This window comes from Chiloscyllium punctatum, chromosome 7 (assembly GCF_047496795.1).
Source record: "Chiloscyllium punctatum isolate Juve2018m chromosome 7, sChiPun1.3, whole genome shotgun sequence".
Taxonomy (NCBI): Eukaryota; Metazoa; Chordata; class Chondrichthyes; order Orectolobiformes; family Hemiscylliidae; genus Chiloscyllium; species Chiloscyllium punctatum.
Genome location: NC_092745.1, coordinates 108381087 through 108405641, shown reverse-complemented (window position 1 = coordinate 108405641; position 24555 = coordinate 108381087). Strand labels below are relative to the sequence as shown.

The following is a 24555-nucleotide window of genomic DNA, read 5'->3' as shown; positions in this document are numbered from 1 at the left end:
TTCTCAAGCAACTGCCAGTGTATGACTACAACCCTTAAATAATCCCAGTGCAACAGCCTTGCTTAGTGATAAACCTGTGTTTTACTGCTCCAGCATATCATGTGTGGCGGTACAAAAATGTTCTTTTTTTTCTCCGTTCACCACCAACCCAGGAAATTAGCTTCCAATTCTTTGGAATTCTTTCCAATCTTACAAAGTATAAACTACATATTAACCAGCCATCTCCCTTAGCGGGAAATTCAGGTGAACTGATCAAGTGAGCTACAAATGTAACACAGCCTTGATAGTAAAGATGTGTGTAAATGGTGAGAACTTCAGCTTTGTATTGGTAGTTGCTCCTTTTTGGTTTCCTATCTAATCTTTAATCTCTTAAATCGCAGTCTGATAGGCCCATTTTATCCCAAGGGGATGCTAGTGACTTCTATGATCAGTCTTCGCGCAAGATGACTTTTTCAATGGTAACACCAGATATGGGACTCGTCAACATGATCCGCAATGGAATCCTAGCACTTCAGCTGCTGCCATTTAACTCCAGTGCAGGTTAATACTTTGTGTATATGCATCTTTATAATTTGAGTTATAAATCCAAGTCAATCTGATTCTTGTTTTAATTTTTGTCAATAGGCTGTTGCTTAGTTTAAACCTCAACAGGATTCATTTGTGGTTTTAAAGGTTCAGAAGATTAAGTTGGAACATATTGAAAATTGTGAGGGCCATGCAAACTGCAATCCAGGTGTTGACACCAAAAGTTCACAGTCCTTAGATAATATAGAAGCTCACTATTCAGCTAACTTAATGTGATGTAAATGCTGTATTACTTCAAGGTTTGCATGAATGACCTTACTTTTCTTACAGGTATAATAATCATCACTGATGGTGTAACAAGTGTACCAGATGTCGCAGTGTGTGAAACATTGTTAAACCAACTGCGTGGTGGCACAATTGCTTGTTCTTTTATACAGGTGATCATATATTTTTAAGTAATGCCTTTAAATTCAATAGACCAAACTGCTTCTGTAGTTCTATAAAAATTGTTGTGCTCCTTTTATAGGTTGGAGGTGTGTATTCGTATGATTGCAGCTTTGGTTATGTACCAAACTTGGAGTTAATGAAGTTCATTGCCATGGCAACGTTTGGATCCTACATGTCCACATGCCCAGAAAGCAGCCTCAATATGAATGCATACCACAAAGCATTTCTACTGTACAGCTTTCTGAGACCTGGAGAATCAATGAACCCAGAATATTACTGTGGCAAGTATATCTACACGAAGTTTGTTTATTTAATTCCATTTGGTGTCTGGCCTTTCTATTCCTTAATTATTTGTTTTTCTGTAAATCTAGTGTCCCAACATAAACTGTTCAATGAGCACCTAGTGTCTGCCAGCAGTAATCCTGCACTGGCCATGAGACGAAAAAAACATGCTGAGAACGAGGTGCATGCAGACCTGACCAGTGTTGTCTCAGTACGATTGCGTGAAGGCTACACAGTGAAGGAACTTAATATCACTAAAGGTAAACAAATATTGCTAAAATGTCAGAACAATCTGGAGAAGAAGCAGTGCGAAGGGCAATGATTTGAAGGGTTGATATATCTGGGATTGACACATAGACTGCATTAGATCAGGTTGGATAATGTTATGGAGTAGAACCCCAATAGATTTGTTGTCAGCATGATCATGATTTGCAAATTGTGACTATAGGGAAGTTTTGTGGCTCAGACAGTAAACCCCCTGCCTCTGAACCAGGGGCTTTAATTCTATTGTTAACCAAGGAAGGAGTATTCACATCATGGCCAACCAGCAATCTGCCGGGCCTGCCAACGTGGCAGTTAGATAAAGACTGATTCTTGGTTTGCTATGCTTGATGCAGAATGATACCTCTCAAGCTATAAACATTTGTCCCTGAACAGAGAAGAAATAATTATGGTCCATCATGTACAGTAGATAATTATGGATGACTGGAAACTGTTATTAAGAAACCACTATACCAAGAATTAGATTTTACAGTGCCATTTGTCACAATATTTATCATGAATCTGATGAGCTTAGTTTCAAATCAAAAGCCTTGCATTTCTGTCATACCTTTTGTGACTGCTATACCTCTCTAAACACATTAGAGTCAGTTAAATACTACTTGAAGTGTAAACACTATGGTAGGAAATGTTGCAGCCAATTTATGCACAGTAAGCTCTCACAAGCAACAATATAATAATGACCACATAATCTGTTTCGTAGTATTGATAGGAAAGAAATGTATCAAGGCATGTGGGCTAACTCCCTGTTCTTCAAAATATTGCATTGAGATCTTTTATAAACAGCTGCGAGATAGATTTGACATCTGTTTAAGGCTGGAAAGCAGCACCTTACACCTAACAGCACTTCTTCAGTCCTACACAATAGTATCAGTCTTATAACAGTTACCAAATATTCTGAAAAGGATTGTCTTCGTTTAGAGCATTTTTTGGTCTATAAGAAGCCCCAAAGTGTTTTTTTAACCTGTTATGATCCTAGCATATGGGACTGCTGGACAGATCAGGCTCCAGAATGAAATTCGGTCTGATAATCTTGTTTTTAATTTTAGATAACAGGGTAGTTATTCAATAAGGCATAGCCATACAAGGAGGCAGAGTTTCTTTAATAACAATACAGAAGTTTATCACACAAAAGATGAAAGCAAAGAAAAAAAGCAAATAAAAACTATGTAGATACAAAACACAATTAGGAGAAAAGGTCTTAGAACCATACTGCAAAATAAGGTTTTGATTTACGCCCAAGACCATGACTATACAATGATTCAAACACAGCAAAGTTACTCCTCTATATCAAATCTTTAAGGTCAATATGGCTGGTTCTCCCCAGTTCTTTCCTGTGAACTATGAAGAATTTTTGTATAAATATTCATAGACTTTCTCAGCACTCCTGTCCTAAACGTTTCCACTGAGGTAACTGCTTTCCCCAAACTGTTCTGTACTTTTTTAGGAATGAAACTATATTTGCTTCTGACTCCATTCAGCCCTCTAACCCAAAAACTGTCAATCTCTGGGTTTTCTAAGGTAAAATCAGTCTTTGTTTGTCATGTTCCAAAACCAAGTGAATGACTCTCAGTATTTACCCCACCTATCATAAACCATCACAATCAAAAAACATTCTTGCATTAACACTCATGGAGTTCATGCTGTTTGATGCATACTGTATTAGGTCACTGTCTGGAAGCATTGCCTGACCTAGATTTGATCTTTTAACCCTTCAGAAGAGAAAGCAACCCCATATGCCATTAATTTGAAAACAAGCTACATCGCAACCATTGAAGTACTTTAGTGCATGTGAACAAAGTTACCTGCTGTGTAGAAAACTGACAATGTAGACCAGTCCTGTAGAAGGACCATGCAGTTTGAGTGTGATTAAAGGAATTCTTTTGTTTGTTACTTTTTTCTCTTGATATTTTGCATGCTATGTAAGGTTGCCATAATGATTCTTGATCACCTTGATATCAATTAGCACATTTTGGATTTGCAAGGTGATTTTATAGCCTGATTCCCGCTCTCCCCACCCCCTTACCCGCCACCAACCCTCCCCAATTATCACAATTGAGAACCAGCACCAGCACATGCTAGCTTGCCAGCACCCATGGTTGGGTAATTTCAGCCCCAAAAAGAAATCATATTTATGGCTTTTAAGTTTAAACTCCTCTATTCGTCCTCCTTTGGAGTTTAGGTGGAACTCAGTTGGAAGTGAAACTGATGCTGCTATGGAAACACAATATGAGAATTGAATATCTTGTGGTAGCATCATGGCCTCTAGATGCAGCCAAACGCTTAACCTGGGTGGAGGTAACAATGGAGGGCAGCTATGATATGCTTCATGACATTAGCTGCACGATGAGGAAACCAATAACCAGTCCGTATCGCACCACAGTTATCCGGCGGTTCTGGAACACACTGCAGAGGTAAGTAATGGAATTGTGTGACAAAAAATGAAAATGTTGTGTATTTGTCAGAATAACAGAACATGTTTTCTTGAGTGGAAGGGGGAGGGGCATGTTTCTTCCTTGTTGTTAAAGAAAAAAATGGTTAATGTGTGTCTCATGTACTTTCATAGTATTAATCAAACGGACCAGATGCTGGTTCATCTCAAATCCTTCAACACTATCCCTGAGCATTACACCATCCCAGAGAGCACGAAGAATGGGGTTCCATTATTCTACATCCCACCAGGATCTACCACTCCGGTATTGTTCAGTTAAACATCAGTTTAAACTAATATATTTCAAAATCATTGACTACATAAATATTCTGAGCAATGTGATTCTGTGCATTTCTATTTCAATCATCTCCTGTTTATTCAAGGAAAAATTAAATTTTGTGAGGTTATATGAAAGCAGCAAAAGAAAAAAATGTGTATGGTGTTTGCTTGACCTAGCATATGCGTGTTTTTGGATATTGGCTGTCACTATATAAATCCAAATTCCTTCTATCCATGTATGTTTTAAAATCATTTTGATATTGGATGTAAGTGAGTAAGAATCCACAGTTCTTGAAAAATTGTTGAATCAATCTTGCAAATTTGTGTGCTTGCAACATTGGGGATAAGGGTAACAGATGGAGAAGGGGAGAAATGGTCAGCTTTTTAAATGCCTGCCAAACGTATTCTGATTGAGCCACTACTATCTATATAAAATTTCTGGCTGTGGTTAGAATACACTCAAACATTTATCAATCCATCATGTCCTAAAATTAAATATTTTCTATTCAGTAATTAACCTGATGGGGTATGCCCTTAATGGGCCTTGGAGGGATCCAGAGGAAGTTGACAAAAATGATCCCAGGAATGAAGGAATTGTCATTGAGGAATGATTGAGGATTTCTGGGTCTGTACTCGGTGGGGTTTAGAAGGATGAGGGAGGATCTGTTGGAAACTTACTACTGAGAGGCGTAATAGTGTGGACATGGAGAAGATGTTTCCACTGGTAGTAAAGACTCAGACTCACAGGCATTGCCTCAGAATGAAGGGACCCTTTAGAACTGAGATGACGAGGAATTTCTTCAGCCAGAGGATGGTTGATCTGTGAAACTGACTGACATAGAATACTGTGAAATGTATTTAAGACAGAGGTTGATAGGTTCTTGATTAATAAGGGATCAAAGATTACAAGGAGAATGGGGTTGAGAGACATATCTGCCAATTCAATAGTGGAGTAGACTTGATGAGTGAATGGCCTAATTCTGCTCCTATATCTTATGGTCTTAATGCCAATATTAGTTGTGATTTAAGGCATTACATGATATAATTAATTCGGAAGACTAATAATTATAAGACAGTAAAACATTGGTCTTGTAACTCAGGCTTATTTTTTGCTTTTGTACAGCTTGACCACTGTGGGCATCAGAATATTTGTTTTTAGTAATTTCATACTTGATTAGAAAGATGTAAGTTGTTGAAAGTATAATTTCATCTTGTTTTCTGCAATGAACAATGCAGAAAGTTTAATCTCATATGGGCTATGGTAAGATCTGGTGCTTTCTCATGTTTTATCAAAGCTAAGGTAGGAAACTCTGAAATTACATGATCAGATAAAATATATAAATAGGACAAAATATCACAAAAGAAATTAAATGTAGATGTGCTAAAGTGCTGCTGGTTAACAGAAAAGATGGGTACTGAACGTTCATTAATATATTGAGAGAGGTAAAGATTAAGAGATTTTGACAAAATCTGTGGTAATTTTATATCCGTCTAACATGTAGTGGTCAAAGTTGATAGAAAATTTAAACTGTGGTCAAAACAGTACAAAGTAAATCATGATAAAATCTACACAGTACTCCAGTCAAACTGCAGCTTTAATATATTGTGCATTACTACCATTTCTGTTCTTGATCTGCTGCAGTCTTTCAACAAAACCCAATGCAAACTGGAAGAACAATCCCTAATTTTCTGCTTCAACATTTTACAGAATTCAGGGCTCAACATTGAGTTCAATAACTCACTCCTCCACTTTGATTGCAAACTCCCCACCCTCTTATTTGCATGGGTTTGCTCCCAGCAAAGTTGACCTTTTTTCTGTTCATACCTATTCTGCATCTATATCTCTACTACCATTGACATTGTGTTTTGCTGTGGGCACCCTCAGCATCTGTTTGACTAGTTCCTTCTCCCTTTGGCAACAACATAAAAACTACCATTTACTATTTCCCTTTGATTACAAAGAAGGATCCTATTCTGTTTCTCCACAGATACTGCAAGACCTGATGAGTATCACCAGCATCATCTTTTTATTTCAGATGTCTAAAATGTGTTCATTGTGAATTAAAGGGAGCAATTCTAGTACTGGTGCACAATATAATTGTCTAGATTATGAAAAATCTATTGAACGACTTTGCTTTCTTCACCATTGAATGGAGGTTTCTGTGAGGGGTCCTATAGATGTGAATAAGATGGTAAACATAGAACAGTGCTGCACAGGAATAGGCTCTTTGGCCCACCATGTCTGTGCTGAGTATGGTGCTGGCCTAATCTAATCCCATCTGCCTGCACATAGTCCATATCCCTTTCTTCTATGCCTGTTTATGTGTCTGTCTAAATGCCTCTAAACATTGCTATCATATCTGCTTCTCCCACATCCACATGCAGTGCATACTAGGCAACTATCACCCTCGGTATGAAAAACTTTTTCCTTGCATCCATGTCTTATGGTCTTACCTCCGTTAAACTCTCTCTGTCTCTCTCTCTCTTTCTGTCTCTCCCACTCCTTAAACATATGTCCCCTAGAATTTGTTATTTTCACCTTGGGAAAGACACTCTGTTAATCGACCACATCCATGTCTCCCATAATTTTATATACTTCTCAGGTCCCCTCTCAGCCTTCGATGCTCTAGTGAAAACAATTTAAGTTAGTCCAACCAGTTGTTATTGCTAATATACTCCAATCCAGGCAACATTCTGGTAAACCACTTCTGCACCCTCTCCAAAGCCTCCACATTCTTCCTATAGTGTGGTGACTGGAACTGTGTATCACACTCCAAGTGTGGCCTGACCAAAGTCTTCATTGCAACATGACTAGCCAGCTTTTATATTCAGTACTCCAACCAATGAAGGCAAGCATGCCGTATGCCTTTTTTACCACATTATCCACTTGTGCTGCCACTTGTAGTGAGCTATGGCCTTGGACCCCAAGATTCCTTTGCATATCAATGCTCCTAAAGATCTTGCCATTTACAACGTAATAACATAGTTACAGTACTGTAACATATGGAAAAAGAAAGTTTAGAAATTAACATTGATCTAAATTGTAAAAGGATGATGAACCACCAATTTAAAATCTTCTGAAACAAATTTAGGTTTGAAAATCTTCAGACACAGAACAATCAATAAATAAAATGAACTTCCAATTAAAGTAATGGTGCAAAAAAAATCTAGAAACATTTAAGGACCAGTTTAAGTCCCTAAAGCTTAATGGGTGTTCTGGATGGAAAAACTAAGATGAAGCACCTCAAAGAACAAATACATCGCAATAGGAAACCACTTTGCTCTTTGAAAGAATTATCCAATTATCTAATATAATTTTTTTCTCAGCTATGAATGGGAAGGAAATTTATTTCGGGAAAGGGATTTTATGTGGTGAGAAAGCACTTCTCTCCTACCATGCTGTTTCATATCACTGCTGCTATTTTTCTGGAGTAATTAGCTATTCTAAAGCATGCATTTTGTAGAGTGTTTATGTAATATTAGATTGTTATAGTTCAGATTTGTGTTGTTTAATTGTGTATGTTTTGATTATATAGAAGTTTGCTAACATTGATTTTGTGGCTTCCTTAGGTGCTGTCATTGCAACATAGTGGCTCTAAGGACTCCAGCCAGTCCCAGTTTTCCTCTTACTGGAAGCCTATCTTGTCTATGGATGCCAGCTTCTGGCAGCGGTGGCTTCATATGCATCGCATTGGCATACTATTGGAACATGATATGTAAGTTGGTATTATATTCACTTGATTTAATTTAGTCAATGTATACTCACCTCAGATTTTCAAGAGATGGGAAGCAATGTTTTTCCCATTCTAAACTGTTGATATTATGATTTTTTTTCCAACAAGTTTTTTTAGCAATGAAAAAAAATCTCGATCTAAAGACAATATGCTTTTAATCTGTGTGTGCCTCAGACATCAGTAAACATAATGACGTATGACTTCTGTTCCACATTGTTTCATTGGTTGTTTTAAATGTGGTTTTCCTTCTTCCCTTTAGTCCAGTGCCAAAACATATCCATACACCAGGAAGTAATGGCCGCTACAGTACCATCCAGTGTCGTATCTCTCTCTCTGCACTAACATCCCTCCTGCGGGATTGGAGCAGTTTTGTGCTGGTAGAAGGATACTCCTATGTTAAGCTTCATTACAAGTGAGAATTCATTTACCTTAATGTTATACAGTTTAGTGAAGCTAAAATCCTTGGTTTTGCAGAGCCCATGAGGGCACTGTCATGCATATTGTTCAGGACTGACCATGAATAATAGCATAACACTAAGAGTGTGTAATTGTTTTGTAGGTAATTTACGCTGTTAAAATGCTGTGCAGTATAATTTTGTATGCATTGGTTTCTGAGGTGGCATTTGTGTTAGACTCAACTGTTTAATCTGAGATGTTGAGGTGACTTCAATTGATTCTTTTAGAGTGGCTTAAAGGAGTAGTATCTCACAAGAATAATTGTCTTAACTCAGTCTGTGGTGTGAATAGAGAATGGGTGTTAAGGTTTGAGTATAAGAGATGTTTAATTATTTTTCATAATTTTGAAGTGTTGCTAATCAAAGTAATATTTGTTTCATTTGTAGTGGAACAGATCAGCCTCCTTCTTCCTTTTACCTTGTTCGAGTTATTTCCAAAGCTCCATGCATGGTCCTTCGTCTGGGATTTCCCATTGGAATGCAAGCTCAAGCTCGAAATAAGGTATGATTTGGGAGTACAGGGTTATGCAGTGAAGCATAGAACAGTCACGCATACTGTTGCAAAAATGGTAGTCTTAGTCTCAAAACAACATTTGCCTCATATTTCGGTATTTACTTGTTTAATGAACTCGCATCAATCACTGTCGGTATTTTGTCTTGTTGTTTCAGTGAACCCGCCCTCTGAGATTTTCAACAGATCCAAAACTTTCGGATATCTACATACTGGTGATCATGCCTTTAGTTGCCTAGGGCCAAACTTTGGAATTTCTTCTCCACATACCTCTGACTCTCCATATGACTTGTCTCTTTGAAGAGCTTTAGACCGATTGCTATAGTATTTCCATTTCTTTTTAATGCAAAAGCCAAAGATTGTAATTTTGATCATGAGAGCGCATCACTCCTAAATAAGAAATTCCAGAAAAAAATGCAGATTTCTTAATTTTACAAGACTTGAAAAAGCATTTTTCTTGGTTTTCTGATTATTTTGTTTCCTTGTTTTTGCTCTCTCTTTCATCTCTTGTTTTTCTCCAGTTACCAAGTGTATTTGTTTAATTAACATAATTTAACTGCTACTACACTTGTTACAGTTGTTCAAATACAATTGTACCTTTTCCACAAAGGCCATGCTGTTTTTGTCACTTATGTAAATTGCAATCACTTTAAGAGATGAGATTTACTTCTTTAAAATGAGAAGCAGGGATGTTTCTCCCGAAAACATGATTTGATTAGCTTAGATTAGATTACTTACAGCGTGGAAACAGGCCCTTCGGCCCAACAAGTCCATACCGACCCGCGAAGCGCACCCACCCACACCCATTCCCCTACATTTACCCTGCACCTAAAACTATGGGCAATTTAGCATAGCCAATTCACCTAACTTGCACATTTTTGAACTGTGGGAGGAAACCGGAGCACCCGGAGGAAACCCACCGTGCCGCCTTGGCTTTGGAAATAATTCAGAAGTTAAATAGCACATGGGCGGCACAGTGGTTAGCACTGTTGCCTCATAGCGCCAGAGACCCGGGTTCAATTCCCGCCTCAGGCGACTGACTGTGTGGAGTTTGCACATTCTCCCTATGTCTGCGTGGGTTTCCTCTGGGTGCTCTGGTTTTCTCCCACAGTCCAAAGATGTGCAGGTTAGGTGAATTGGCCACGCTAAATTGCCCGTAGCGTTAGGTGAAGGGGTAAATGTAGGGGAATGGGTCTGGATCGGTTGCACTTCGGCGGGTCGGTGTGGACTTGTTGGGCCGAAGGGCCTGTTTCCATAATGTAAGTAATCTGATCTAATCAATTGTGCAGTCTTTTTGAAGTGCAAGGCAAGTTTTTGGGGTTATAATAAGACAGTTAATAATGAAACAGTTCGTAAAATGTTAACATTGGATGTAATTTGAATGCTTTAGTTCTTTTATTCATTAAGGGCATTTAGGCTTCACCAGCTGGGCCAACATTTATTACTCATCCCTAATTGCCCTGAAGAGAGTAGTAGTGAGCTGTCACTTAAATAGCTGGATTATATATGTTGTGGATACCCACAATGCTGTTCGGGAAGGAGTTTCAGGAATTGACCTAGTGACACTGAAGGAATGGTGATATATATCCAAGTCAGGATGGTGAGTGGCTTGGAGGGAAATGTGCAAGCTGTGGTGTTCCCATGTATTTGCCTGCTTTGTCCTTGTAGATGCTAGTTGATGAAGATTTAGAAGGTGCAATCTATGAACCTTTTAGAATTTCTGCAGAGCGCTATTTGGCTAGTTGGAACTATTATTGGCTGAGTGGCAGGAAGCAGAGGGTGAAGGTTGAAGAGTATTTTTGTGACTGAAAGAAGTTGTCCTGCAGGAAAACGTGTTGAGCCCTTGCTGTTTGTGGTACATATAAACAATTTAGATTCTAATGTAGGAGGATTGATCATTAAGTTTGTAAATGATATAACAATTGCTGTTATGGCAGGTAGATAGGATAGTGAAGAAGGTCTTTGGTATGCTTTCCTTTATTGGTCAGAGTCTTGAGTACAGGAGTTGGGAAGTCGTGTGGCGGCTGTACAGGACATTGATGAGGCCACTGTTGGAATATTGCGTGCAATTCTGGTCTCCTTCCTATCAGAAGGATGTTGTGAAACTTGAAAGGGTTCAGAAAAGATTTACAAGGATTTTGCCAGGGTTGGAGGATTTGAGCTATAGGGAGAGGTTGAAGAGGCTAGGGCTGTTTTCCCTGGAGCATCGGAGGCTGAGGGGTGATCTTATAGAGGTTTATAAAATCATGAGGGACATGGTTAGGATAAATTGACAGTCTTTTCCCTGGGGTGAGGGAGTCCAGAACTAGAGGGCATAGGTTTAGGGTGAGAGGTGAAAGATATAAAAGAGACCTAAGGGGCAACCTTTTCATGCAGAGGGTGGTACATGTATGGAATGAGCTGCCAGAGGATGTAGTGGAGGCTGGTACAATTGCAACATTTAAAAGGCATTTGAATGGGTATATGATTAGGAAGGGTTTGGATGGATATGGGTCAGGTGCTGGCAGGTGAGACTAGATTGGGTTGGGATATCTGGTTGGCATGGACTAGTTAGAATGAAGGGTCTGTTTCCGTGCTGTACATCTCTATGACTCTTTGACTCTATAGCCTTAGATTATGCGAGGATATAGGTGGACTGGTCAGGTAGGCTAATCAATGGAACATGGAAGTAAGTCTGAATAAGTGAAGTGATGCACTTGGGTAGGACAAACATGGCAAGGGAATACATGAATGGTTAGGGTCCTGGGAAGCACTGAGGATCAAGAGACTTTATTGTGCAGATGTCCCTTAAGTTAGCCGGCCAAGTAGGTAAAGTAATTAAAAAGGTATATGGGATACTTGTCTTTATTGGCTAAGGCACTGAGTTTAAGAACATGGAGTTTATGCTGGAAGTATACAAAACGTTGACTTGGACATAGCTAGAGTATTGACTAGAGTTCTGGAATCCACAGGAGGAGGGATGTGATAGCACTGGAGGAGGTGCAGAGGAGATTTACCAGGTTGTTGCCAGGTTTTTGACCAGTGCAGACCTGATGGGCCAAAAGGTCTATTTTGTGTTGCAAACCTCTCACTGTCTGACTCATCTTGTAGATGGCACTCTCCTGAGCATTGTTGGTGGAGGGAGTGAATATTTGTGAATGTGGTGCCAATCACATGACTGCTTTGTACTGGATGTTGTCAAGCTTCTTGAAAGTCGGAGCTGCACACATCCAGGCAAGTAAAGAGTACCCCACCACATTCCCAACTTGTCTCTTCTAGATAGTGATCAAGTTTTTTGAGAGTCGGGAGGCAAGTTATTTGCTGCAGGATTCCTAGCCTCTGAACTGTTTTTGTTGCTACTGTTTTATGTGGCTAGTCCAGTTCAGTTTCTGGTCAATATTTACCCTCAGGACATTGATAGTGAAGAATTCAGTAATGATGATGCTGTTAAATGTCAAGGGACATAGTTTAAGTTCCCTTTTGTAAGAGAAGATCATTGCATGGCACTTGTGTCACTTGAACATTACATGCCACTTGTCAGACCAAGATAGGTCTTGTTGCATTTGTCTGCGGACTGATTCAGTACCTGAAGAGTTCAGCACTATTCCTGACATCATCAGCAAACATTCCCACTTCTCCCCTTATGATAGAGGGAAGGTTATTGAAGAAGCAGTTAATCATGGTTGAGATTTGGACACAGTTTTGGAATTCATGCAATAATGTCTGTAGGATAAATTGAATGGAGGATGCTGGGGAAGTTGGAGAGAGGCAGCCTTGAGAAAGTAATAATTGTATGGCAACAAGATATTTATCACAATCCATGTAAGATGACAAAACAAATAGTATCAGTGTCCTGAAGATGATCGAGTTGACATAGCCTAAGTAGTTCATCATTAATGACAGTAATTAAAGGTGAGGATGTGGATATTAAAGTAAAATAGGAATTCTTTTGGGTTAGATTTTATGTACAATCACTGATGTAATCTGTAGATTGTTGAATGACGTTGTAATTTTGCAGTTGGGGTTTTTAAAAAAAAATAACTCACCTGGGTGTAAGTTTGTTCACTGTGCTGAAGGATTGTTTTCAGACGTTTCATCACCATACTAGGTAACATCAGTGAGCCTTCAGTGAAGCACTTGTGGTGTGGCCCGCTTTTTATTTATGTGTTTAGGTTTCCTTGAGTTGGCGATGTCATTTCCTGTTCTTTTTCTCAGAGTGGTAAATGGGATCCAAGTCAATGTGTTTGTTGATAGAGTTCCGGTTGGAGTGCCCTGCTTCTAGGAGTTTTTGTGCGTGTTTCTGTTTGGCTTGTCCTAGGATGGATGCATTGTCCCAAAAGAAGTTGTGTCCTTCCTCATCTATCTGTAAGGATACTAGTGAGAGTGGGTCATGTCTTTTTGTGGCTAGTTAATGTTCATGTATGCTGGTGGCTAGTTTTCTGCCTGTTTGTCCAATGTAATGTTTGTTACAGTTGTTGCATGGTATTTTGTAAATGACATTTGTTTTGCTTGTTGTCTGTAGAAGGTCTTTCAAGTTCATTAGCTTCTGTTTTCGTGTGTTGGTGAGTTTGTAGTCTACTATGATGCCAAGGGGTCTGAGTAGTCTGGCAGTCATTTCCCAGATGTAGAGAAGAGTGGCTAGGGTGTCTGGATGCGTTTTGTCTGCTCCTTTGGGTTGGCTGCTGAGAAATCGGTGGACTGTGTTCATTGGATGTCTTTTTTTTAATACACTGTATAGGTGATTTTCCTTTGCTCTTCATAATTCATCTGTGCTGCAGTGGCTCATTGAAATAATGTTCTAATGCAGCTTTGTTTGTGGATGTTGGGATGATTACTACTTCTGTAGTTCAGTTTTTGGTCTGTATATGTTGTTTTCCTGCAGACACTGGTTTCAAGTTTCCCATTGGCTGCTGTACTGTGACATCTAGGAATGGCAGTTTGTTGTTGTTTTCCTCCTCTTTAGTGAAGTTTATGCCAGGAAGGGTATTATTGATGGTTTCCTCTAATTTGTTTCATTTTGTGATGACAATGGTCCACATAGCAGACCCAAAGTTTGGGCTGGATGGTTGGCAGAGCTGTTTGTTAGAGTTTCTGTGTTGCTGCCTCTTGTCCTTGCTGATGAAGTTGGTGGTGTCTGGTGTATGTGCTTTTGGTTCTTCTAATAATGTAGTCACTGTTTCCTTGGCCAGGTTGATGTTGATGGATGTGAATAGGGCTGTTACGTCAAAGGAGATCATTATTTCATCCTCTTCTATCTTGTGTCTTTGGTGTTCAGGAATTCTTGGATGGAGTGGATGGAGTGGTGTGAGTCTTTTACTAAGTGTTTTAGTCTTGTGGTGTAGCTCCTTGGCTAATCTGTAAGTTGGTGTTCTGGGTAGCAAGCGGTATGATAGCTTACCCAAAATTCACAAACCAAAGCCCCCCCTCAGACCAATGGTCTCGCTACCCAGCGAGAATGTTGGAGAAATTTTGCAGGTCTGGCAGCATTTGTGGAGAGAGGAACAGTGTTAATTTTTCAAGTTTGGTATGACTCCTTTAGAACTGAAATGTTAACTCTGTTTCTCTCTCCACATATGCTGCTAGACCTGCTGAATTCTCTGTTTGTTTTACCTCTAGGGTATTTTGCTTTGCTGTTTAAGACAGCAAAAAATCTCAATGTCCAGGAGATAATTAATTACATCTTAGAAATACTAAAGTCCGAGCAATGCTATATTTAGTCACCAACTTGTGGACAATTGAGAATTAAGATTCCCTCTTTGTCACAGACGAAGGGAATTCCTAGAGGCTTGGCATTCAAACCGGAACTCCATTAATGAACACATAAATTTGGACCCCATTTACCAAACTCTCAGAAACAGAACTGGAAATGGTATCACCTGTCCTAAGAAACCGAGACAGATAAATAGCAAGCGGGACAGAACGCCAACTCTTCACTGGAGGTTCACTAATGATGTTACTTAGCATTGTGATAAAACATATGAGAACAAATCTACCAGCTCAGCGAGCAAATTTTCAACCTGAACTAATTGAGATTTTATAGAAAGGAAAGTCATGATAGAGGTGTTACCTTCTATTAATCTGTCCAATAAGGAGTCAATAGAATAAAACTTCATTCCTTAATTATGGGTTCAAAAATAAACTTGTGATTGAATTATGTCATCTTCACGTGCCATTCATTCTCAGCAATAAATAAAGTATATATATTTCAAATGAAAAAGAAGTTATTTTCTTCAAATAATGATTTGACTTTGAGCTGATTATGAATTAATGATACACTATAGATTTGACTTTTAATTTGATTTATTATTGTCACATGTACCTAGGTACAGTGAAAAGTTTTGTTTTGTGTGCAGTACAGGCACATCATACTATACAAAGTACATAAGGGTAATAGAACTAATGATGATTGATGAGGTTAAAGACTGGCAGAGGCTTGTGTGAAAAATTGAGGACAGCATGGATTACTTGGGCTGAATGACATTTAGATTTGGGGAGACTATTCGGTTTACCCATTAATTATGGAAAAATAAGTGAGATTGCAAGCATTGAAAAGAAGGTGCTTATTGTGGCTGTGTCCTTCAAGTATCAGAAAAGACTAATTTCAGTAATGTAGCTAGATTAGATTCAAGGTGTAATTTACTTGTTCTTCACTTATGCATTGTAATGGAACTGGTGCTAATGTTCAGATTAAGATTTTTGGCTCATGCATTAAAGGAAAGATTCTACATACATTTGCCTTCTTTCCAAGTTGCTAGGTGTTGGGAAGTTATATTGTGTTATATATTCTATGTTATCCTATGTTTAGAGTCATAGAAATGTACAGCATGGAAACAGACCCTTTGGTCCAACTTGTCCATGCCGACCAGATATTCCAACCTAATCTAGTCCCACCTGCCAGCACCTGGCCCATATCCCTCCAAATCCTTCCTATTCATATACCCATCCAAGTACCTTTAAATGTTGCAATTGTACCAGCCTCCACCATTCCCTCTGGTACGCTACATGAATTCAAACAGCAAAGACAGTACAGTGCAGGTTCACTCTGGTGTCAATTTCTTTCTCCATCTCTCTCTCTCTGTCTCTCTCTGTCTCTCCTGCACTGACCTCACTATGTGCTGCCTTTGTCTGTTCTCCCTTTTAAAACTGCTGTTGTTTTGACTTTTTTTTTCCCCAAAGTTCCAAAACAATGCAACAGCATATAAAACAGTAATGGCTGCTCCTGGAATTCGAGGAAATCACCTCCAGCACCTAAAATACCTCAAAAAAGGAGCAGCTGTTACAGCCAGAAATTTTTCCTGTCCTCCATCTTGGATTACCCAGAATCCTCTTCTCGAGTTTCAACTGGAGTAAATTTACCTTAAGATATAGGAGCAGAATTAGGCCATTTAGTCCATCGAGTCTGTTCCACAATTTGATTCTGGCTCTTTCCATTCACGCTTCTCAACTCCATTTTCCTGCCTTATCCCTCAGATCCTATTACTAATCAAGAACCTGTATATTTCTATAGGACCATAAGAACAATCATTTCATGTTCATCATTCGGCTATAATTGCAGTTTTTCTTCAATTTAAATTTGCCTACCTGTTCTGGTGGAACTCAAAAACTCAGGTCCACCAGAACATAACCTGCATCCAATGATAATACCAGTAGGCCATCACCTCCACCACCATTGACTCCCTTGTTAGTTAAGAATATAAAGTTAGCTGGGTATTCGAATGAGGAGTTGAGGCTGTAATCAAATCGGCCATGATTTTATTGAATGGTGATGCAGACTCGAGGGGCTGAATGACCTACTTCTGTTCCTCATACATCGAGGTTAGTAGTAATGACATTTGAAAAGTCTGAAACCTCCAATAGCAATAGGTTAACAACTCCATGATGCGTTAAAGGTTATGCTGGATGTCTTGAAGGAAGAACAAGGATGAAAGAGTATAAATAGCAAATATATGGGCAGACTTTGATTGGAATGTATGTCAATGCAAGTACTAAAGCAATAGATCATCAAATATACCATGGTAATTCATGCCAGGCTGTGTTTTCTTTTATTTATATTCGATGTGAAACTTATATTTGTCAGTAAATTATGTAGTGATATAAACCTACCATTCAGAATAGCAAAATTCCAGTTTTAATCTGCAGAATCCAAATGAGAGCAAGACCATTTGATATTGTAGATATTTGTCGTAGATCATTCTGTCCTTCACTGCATGCTGAATATTCTATGTGGTTATATTGGCAGATTGTCGATGAACTGCGAGATCAGATACTTTCACTTCGCTTTCCCCAAAGAGTGCAAAGCAAAGAAGCAACACCAAAAGTCAAGAGGAAACATCTGGGCAACGCCTCTCCTTCAAAGTCTCCTCCTCTTCCTGCCACACAGCTGGCACTTTCTGATCGACCCTGTGTTGTAATACTGAAAAAACCATTGGAAAAGCTTCTCATTAGGTACTGATCAGAAAACAATGAAATAAGAAATTACTACTGCAGCACAACCTTTCTAGTTCTGCACCTGAATGAGTGTAATTGAATGATAGTATGATCTAATCACCAAGTGTAATTATCAAGTATGATTTACTGTATCTAACCTTTTTGTCCTTTAAAAAAATGATGTAATACTAGATCATGTATGATTGCAATAGGCAGTGCTATGTAACATGATACTAGTATTACAGAGAGTCACGTATTAGCAAAAAAGATTAGAAAAGAAGATAGACATATGTGGGAGATACCTTTCTCTTTGAAAAATTGTGGTACAGTTTTAAATATGGGATGCTTTTATAGATGATATTTGAATTTTTAAAATTTGTTCATGGGATGGCAGCATTGCCCTCCCTTATTGCTCTTGAACTGAGGCCCCTGCTGGGTCATATCACATCACATGGCAATTAAGAGCCAACCCATTGCTTATAGGCCAGACCAGTAAGGAGGACAGATTCCTTCCCGAAAAGACCAATTGGATATTTACAACAATTAAATACAAGCTTTTTGTCCAGGATTGTTACATGGTTGACACTAGACTCACCTTTTATTTGAAATCAAATTTCATCATCTCCCATGGTGGGATTCAAATCCAAGTCCCTGGAACATTAACATCAAGCAACAGCAGAAATTACTGGTGAAACTCAGCGGATTTAGCAGCAAAGAAAGCAGAGTCAATGTTTTCAGATCCAGTGATCGTTCTTCAGGACTGGGTGGGGATGTGGAGGGTCGTGGAAGTGAATGATAGGTAAAAGATGGAGCTCAGAGAGAGTTGAAGCAAAGTGTTTCAAAACCCCGCTCCCCACCATACTCCTAGCAGCTGTTCATGTTATTGAAAGCAAAATGGATAACCTCCGATCTAGAGTTGTCCAGATCCCTGGAACATCTAGACAACAAGGGCAACTATGTCATACTCCTGCTCACTGACTACAGCGCTGCCTTTAATGCCATTATCCCCTCCAGACTGATCTCAAAATTCTGTGCTCTTGATCTCGGCTCCATCCTCCACTGGATCCTCAGCTTTCTGATCTACAGGCCACAATCAGTGAAGATAGGCAACTGCATCTCCTCCCCAATAACACGCAACACTGTAACCCCCCAGGGATGGGTCCTCAGCCCCCTAATGTATTCTTTGTACACCCACAACTGTATTGCCAAATTCCGAATGAAAACAACTACAAATTTACTGACGACACCACCGTGGTAGGACAGATAACGAACCATAATGGGTTAATACAGAAGGGAGATAGAGGGCATGGTGATATGGTGTGCTGAGAACAACCTCACTCTCAACATCAGCAAAACTAAAGAACTAATCATTGACATAAGAAATAAAGGAGGAGAACACACCTCCATCTACATCAATGGAACTGAGGTTGACAGGGTTGAAAGCGTTGTGTTCCTTGGAGCGACAATAACCAACAACCTGTCCTGGACTTTTACGTAGATCGTCAAGAAGGCAAAACAGCACCTCTTCTTCCTTGGGCAGTTCAGGAAATTTGGCATGTCCATCAAAACACTCACCAACATCTGCAGATGCATCCTTGAAAGCACATAGTCCACATACATAATGGCCTGGTTTGGCAACTGCTCTGTCCAGGACCATAAGAAACTACAGAAGGTGGTGAGCGCAGCCCAGACCATCATGGTCTGGGAAAGGCTGCCAACATCATCAAAGATCTATCGTGTCCGGTAATCATCTTCTACGGCCTCTTCTGTCAGGCAGAAGATATACAAGCTTGAACACACATACCAGCAGGTTCAGGAACAGCTTCTTCCTGGATGTCATTGGACTGATGAACAGACTGTCTAGCCTCAAATAATGCCAATGTTGATCACCCCAAGCATGCGCTCTGTGCAGTGTAACCTGTATGTATCTGTCTAAGTCTTTATCCAATGTCTGATCTGTACATCCTTGCTAACTATTGTCTGCCTGTACTACCCTTAAACAAAACTTTTAACTGTACCTCAGTACATGTGACAATTTATCAATGAATTAATCAGGGAGAGTAACGGATAATGGTGAGCCAGGGAGACAGAAAAGCAACAAATGGACCATTAGTGTGTGAAAATGGGTTAGCTGTAATGAAAGCAGGTGATGTGATGACAAGGCCTGGAGTGGGAGGTTTGGATGAAGAACCTGACAGGAGGACCTCGGGCCCTAAAATGATTGAACTCATTGTTGAATACTGAAGGCTCCAAAGCCCCCTGCAAGGTGTCACACTGCCTATTTACTTTCTTCCTTCTCACTATCCGAGGCCCCAGGCACAACTTGCTGCAGCGATTTACCTACACTTCACAAAATATAGTCTACTGTATTTGTTGTTAACAAGGTTGTCTCCTCTACACTGGGGAGATGAAACACAGACTGGCTGACTGCTTTGTTGAACATTGCGAAAATGATCCCCGAATTTCCGGTTCCCTGACCAACAGCTCTGTCTCGGGCCTGCTGTAGTGCCCAGCATTGTCTGTTTAAGGACTCTGCAGCCTTCAGCAGCGTGTATCATGTTCAATGATTTTAGGACCTGCACACCACCATCCATGCTGTTTACCCACCCCCACACCTCAGGCATTGTTGTCACATTAGTTGCTTTCATCATAGCCTATCCATTATCATTCATTAATGGGCCCCATCAGCAGCTTTTCTTTCTCCCCTGCTCATCATTATCCATTGCTTTGTCTGTTTAACTGTTCTCTTTCTGGACTCCTGTCGTTTACTCCACTTCCTCCTCCTCCTCTCCCCAAATATGACTTGATTGTCACAGTTGTGTATATTGATTAAGAAAAAGGATTTCTGGATTTTGCCATCTTTTACTATGTGCTATTTTATGTTTGATTCCAAGGTATGAGAAGCTTCCATCAGACTATCGAACTCCTTTTATCTTGAACTTAGACAGCTGTGGACATCCAGCATCCATGTCAGGAGCTACGACGATGGCAACTACTCGCACAGCTTCCTCCACACTTGCCTCCTTGTCTCGTTACTTCTATCATCAGCGCTGGATATGGTCTGTGCAGCCAGGTTTGGGCCCATCAGTACCCATCACTTCTGCAGCACAGATACTTTCTATTCTCACTGAGTAAGGAATTATTATTAATGTTTTAATCTGTGGAGAAAATATTTTAAGAAACAGCTTTGTTAAATCTATCCAGTTTATTCCATAAAGCCATGATTTAATACTTGAAAAAATTTAATTTGCCATGTTTAATTTGCACAGCTTTAATTAGTCATCTATCATGTCTCTCTATATCCTCTTAATCTGTCCTTGTTATTTCAAAAATTTGGTGCATCTTGTTCCCTTTAATGTTTTCAAACTGAGATTTGCAGCAGTTTGAGTTCTGTACGGAAGTCTGGAGGTCCCTGTGAATTTAAAATGTTGATTATTCTGAAAGTGAGAATAGAATTTGAAAAGATCAGTATTCAGTGTTGGTTTAGAGGAGCTACACTTTTAAGACAAAATGTGACTGCATTCATCATTAAAAATGTCATTTTTTTCTCTTTGTTCGTTTGGGAGCTTTTTTATAGTACTAAAAATGTGCATTATTACTTAAAATATACAAGTGATAATATACAAGGTCAACAAGCCTGCATTTCATCTCCCCAATGTAGAGGAGATCACGTTCTGAGCAGTGAATATTATAGACTAGATTGAGCGAGTTTAGGTAAATTGTAGCAGGAAGATGTCTTTAGGGCCTTGGACAGTAAGGTGTTACACAATGTGATGTAGGATGGAATCTGGGACATAGTTACACTCAAAGAATCATATCTTGCAGACAGTGTTAGATATTGCTTGACTAGACTGTGAATCAATTTTTCCAGTTTTAGCATAAGCCCCCCTAGATGAGGGTAAGAAGAACTCTGAAGAGTTAACAGAGCTACATTCAATGCTGTCTCCATTGATACCTAGGTCATGCCTGGCAGTCCATTCATTTCTTTGTTTAGATTTTGTAGTGGTGTGAAAGAACTCAGTGAATTGCTTGGATATTTCAGCATGCAGTGAAGAGTCAAGTGGCATGATTCTGGAGTCACACGCATGCCAGACAAGTATATGGAGTCATTAAAGTAGTTTTTTAAATTCACTTCTGGGACATGGATGTCACTGGTTGGGATGGTATTTATTGCTCATCCCTAGTTGCCCTGAGAAGTTGGTGGTGAGCTGCCTCTTGAATCTTTGCAGTCCACATGTTGTAGGTAGACCCATAATGCTATGTGGAAAGTAATTCCAGGTTGTTGATCCAGTGACACTGAAAGAATGGTGATATATTTCCAAATCTGGAGTCCTTGATTGAGCTACAAATTCAGAATTGTGACATGCACAATTGCTAAACAACCATCATTAGTTCTGGTTGTACGTACTATGGTACAATTTTAAAATTGAGCATCTTTTTAATCCTTTTACTAGATATGGATTATAACCAACAGTAATGGTTGCAATTGTTGTCATTATGTAGATTTTATTGCATCCGATTTTACTATTGGCTACATTGGAGTTTACTTACTCATTAGCCTAGATTATTGGTCTAGTGCCATTGCTATTATGCCACTGCCTCCCCATAATTTTCTTTTCAATATAATTTTGGTTCACAATAAATGAAGTGTAAAGACTTACAAGGCCATAAACTGCATTTTAACTGTCCCATTTTCTCTATTTCAACGTTTAGGATTCGTTTGTCTGAAGGGTTCCGCTTTGCTGCCACTGGAGATGGCATTGTCACCATGGTGATTGAGTTACCTATGAAGGTAAGGATGGGGGTTACTGAGAGTATACTTTATGAAAGTTCATGTTCTGGGTATCAAAACATTCTGATTGCAAATGACAAGTGCACACTGTTAAGGAAATCAAACTTCCTATTAGACTCTGAATCTGTGGTCACTCCCATCTCCTCTTCCTCAGCTAAACCAACTGAATAGAGCCTATCAGATAAATCTGTAAACATTTAAGACACCAATACCAGAGAAGGAAATTGTCTTCCACATTAATCATTTACATTATATGCATTGTATATTGAAACTGTTAATCCAGTTGATACTGTGTATTGAGAATTTATTGGAGTTGTTTATTAATGCAATTTGTTTGGATGCAGGGCAGTTCAAGATGTGATGCTGGTAATGATGTGCTCCATACATGCCTAGTACAGTACATCATCTTTCCACCTCATACTACATCTACCAAAGACAGGTAAACATATGATATATGAAACTGCTGTTCAGAAGTTATCTGATATTATTATGTGTATGGATTATTCCTTTTATGGTGTGAACTAAGGAGATTGCAAAATGGTGACATTAAATAATCTTTGAGTAATCAGACTTTTTTTTAGTCTAGAAATAGCTTGCTTTATATAGTTGTTAATTCTAGATCTCTTAAGATGGGGTTAGTTACGTGAGATAAACAGAAGGATACTAGAATGAATTTTATTATGAATGAATGATCTTTATAGATCTTTAATGGTTCCCCTTAGCCAGCTGTTATCTAACTGACTGTGGGTGACATGGTGGCACAGTGGTTAGCACTGCTGCCTCACAGCGCCAGAGACCCAGGTTCAATTCCCACCTCAGGCGACTGACTGTGTGGAGTTTGCACATTCTCCCTGTGTCTGCATGGGTTTCCTCTGGGTGCTCCCGTTTCCTCCCACAGTCCAAAAATGTGCAGGTTAGGTGAATTGGCCATGCTAAATTGCCTGTAGTGTTAGGGGCAGGGATAAATGTAGGGGAATGGGTCTGGGTGGGTTGCGCTTCGGTGGGTCGGTGTAACTTGTTGGGCCGAAGGGCCTGTTTCCACACTGTAAGTAATCTAATCTAATCTTTATTGGAAAATATTACTTGTTGTCAAGCCAGTTATTTTGTAACTTCATTAAGTATGCTGTGCTGCTCAATAGTCTTGGCTGGTAGCTGTTCTCCTAACCAAACAGCTCAAGAGATTGTCCAGTATAGCATCAAGCCATATAGATCTGAAGGTCACAGTTTGATTTGCGGTCTTTGCTGCATTAGCTGTTTCTGCTGTTACAATAATTGAGTTACTGCAATTATTCCCAAACCTTTTGGCTCGGAGGGTAGAAAATCATTATCATCGATAAACTCTTCTCAGAGGCATGCCTGATATCCAGGTGAGCAGTGGATTAGGCTGAGTTGTGATGACTCCATATTTGAATAACCTTCCAGTACTTCAGGTTTGGGCTCACGTGAAGACTGCAGATATATTCGATCTGCTGGTACCTCTGGAACTGGAGTACATCAACAGTTTCTTCTTCTGAAAAGTGGAAAGGGTATTGACAACATAGTCATACAGAACTGAAAGAGGTCTTTGTCCCATCTTGTCTGTGCTTACCTATCTATGCTAATCCACTTTCCGACACTTGACCCACAGCTTTGAATGCTTCAAGTCTTTATCTGCATGCTTTTTAAAGGTTGAGGTTTCCCACCTCTACTACTCTCCCAGGCAGTGCATTCAAAATTTTCTTCATCCTCTAGATGACAAAAAAATCCTCAAATCGCCTCTAAACCTCCTCCCTTTCACCTTAAAGTTATGCCTCCTTGTTATTGACCATTCAACTAATAGGAAAAGCAACTTTCCTTTCCACCCAGTCAGTGCCCCATATAATTCTCATAAGACCCAGCAGCATCAGCATCAGTGGCTGCATTGGCAAGGTGGACCCAAAGCAGACTCATGGCAGCAGTGGACTCTAGTTTGGCCAGGTGGAATACCTGGTGGCATCGGTCACGCCTGCATTGACAATGTCCAGTGAGGACTCATAGTGGCAAGGGCATTTCTGGAGGCGAGCTGGTGCTGAAGAACGGTGATTTTTGTTCCAGTGGCAAAGGTCGGCGAAGGGTGCTTCTGATTGACCGCCAGGCCCATGGTGGAGCACTTAACAATAAGGACTGTGAAGTTGAACACCTTTTCTTTATTTTTTTTTCATTTTTCTGTCTTTATATTCTCTGTTTTGGTTTATTTTTCTGTGTTTTAAGGTGGTGCCAGAGAGTGGTGACACTATACAAGATTTCTCTCTATATCTTGTGACAAAGTGCATATGACAATAAATAAATAAGTCAATCAAATCAAAACTATACACTTCAATCATGTTCCCTCTCAGCCTCGTCCACTCTTAAAAAAAAACAAGCCTATCCAGCCTCTCGTCATAGTAAAACACTCC

The 24555-nt window shown here is 39.5% G+C and overlaps 1 protein-coding gene across 9 annotated transcripts in view; it reads left to right on the top strand.

Moving 5' to 3' along the window:
* szt2 (SZT2 subunit of KICSTOR complex) overlaps positions 1-24555 on the top strand; it is a 266338-nt gene that overhangs the window by 12726 nt on the left and 229057 nt on the right. For all 9 annotated transcript variants that reach the window (XM_072574543.1, XM_072574540.1, XM_072574542.1 and 6 more), the window contains exons 6-18: positions 381-540; positions 856-962; positions 1052-1253; positions 1344-1514; positions 3716-3947; positions 4100-4229; positions 7814-7959; positions 8237-8389; positions 8820-8934; positions 17162-17367; positions 20244-20480; positions 22063-22141; positions 22486-22580. In XM_072574543.1, coding sequence (XP_072430644.1) covers positions 381-540; positions 856-962; positions 1052-1253; positions 1344-1514; positions 3716-3947; positions 4100-4229; positions 7814-7959; positions 8237-8389; positions 8820-8934; positions 17162-17367; positions 20244-20480; positions 22063-22141; positions 22486-22580 — 2033 coding nt within the window. The remainder of the gene's footprint in view (positions 1-380; positions 541-855; positions 963-1051; positions 1254-1343; positions 1515-3715; positions 3948-4099; positions 4230-7813; positions 7960-8236; positions 8390-8819; positions 8935-17161; positions 17368-20243; positions 20481-22062; positions 22142-22485; positions 22581-24555) is intronic.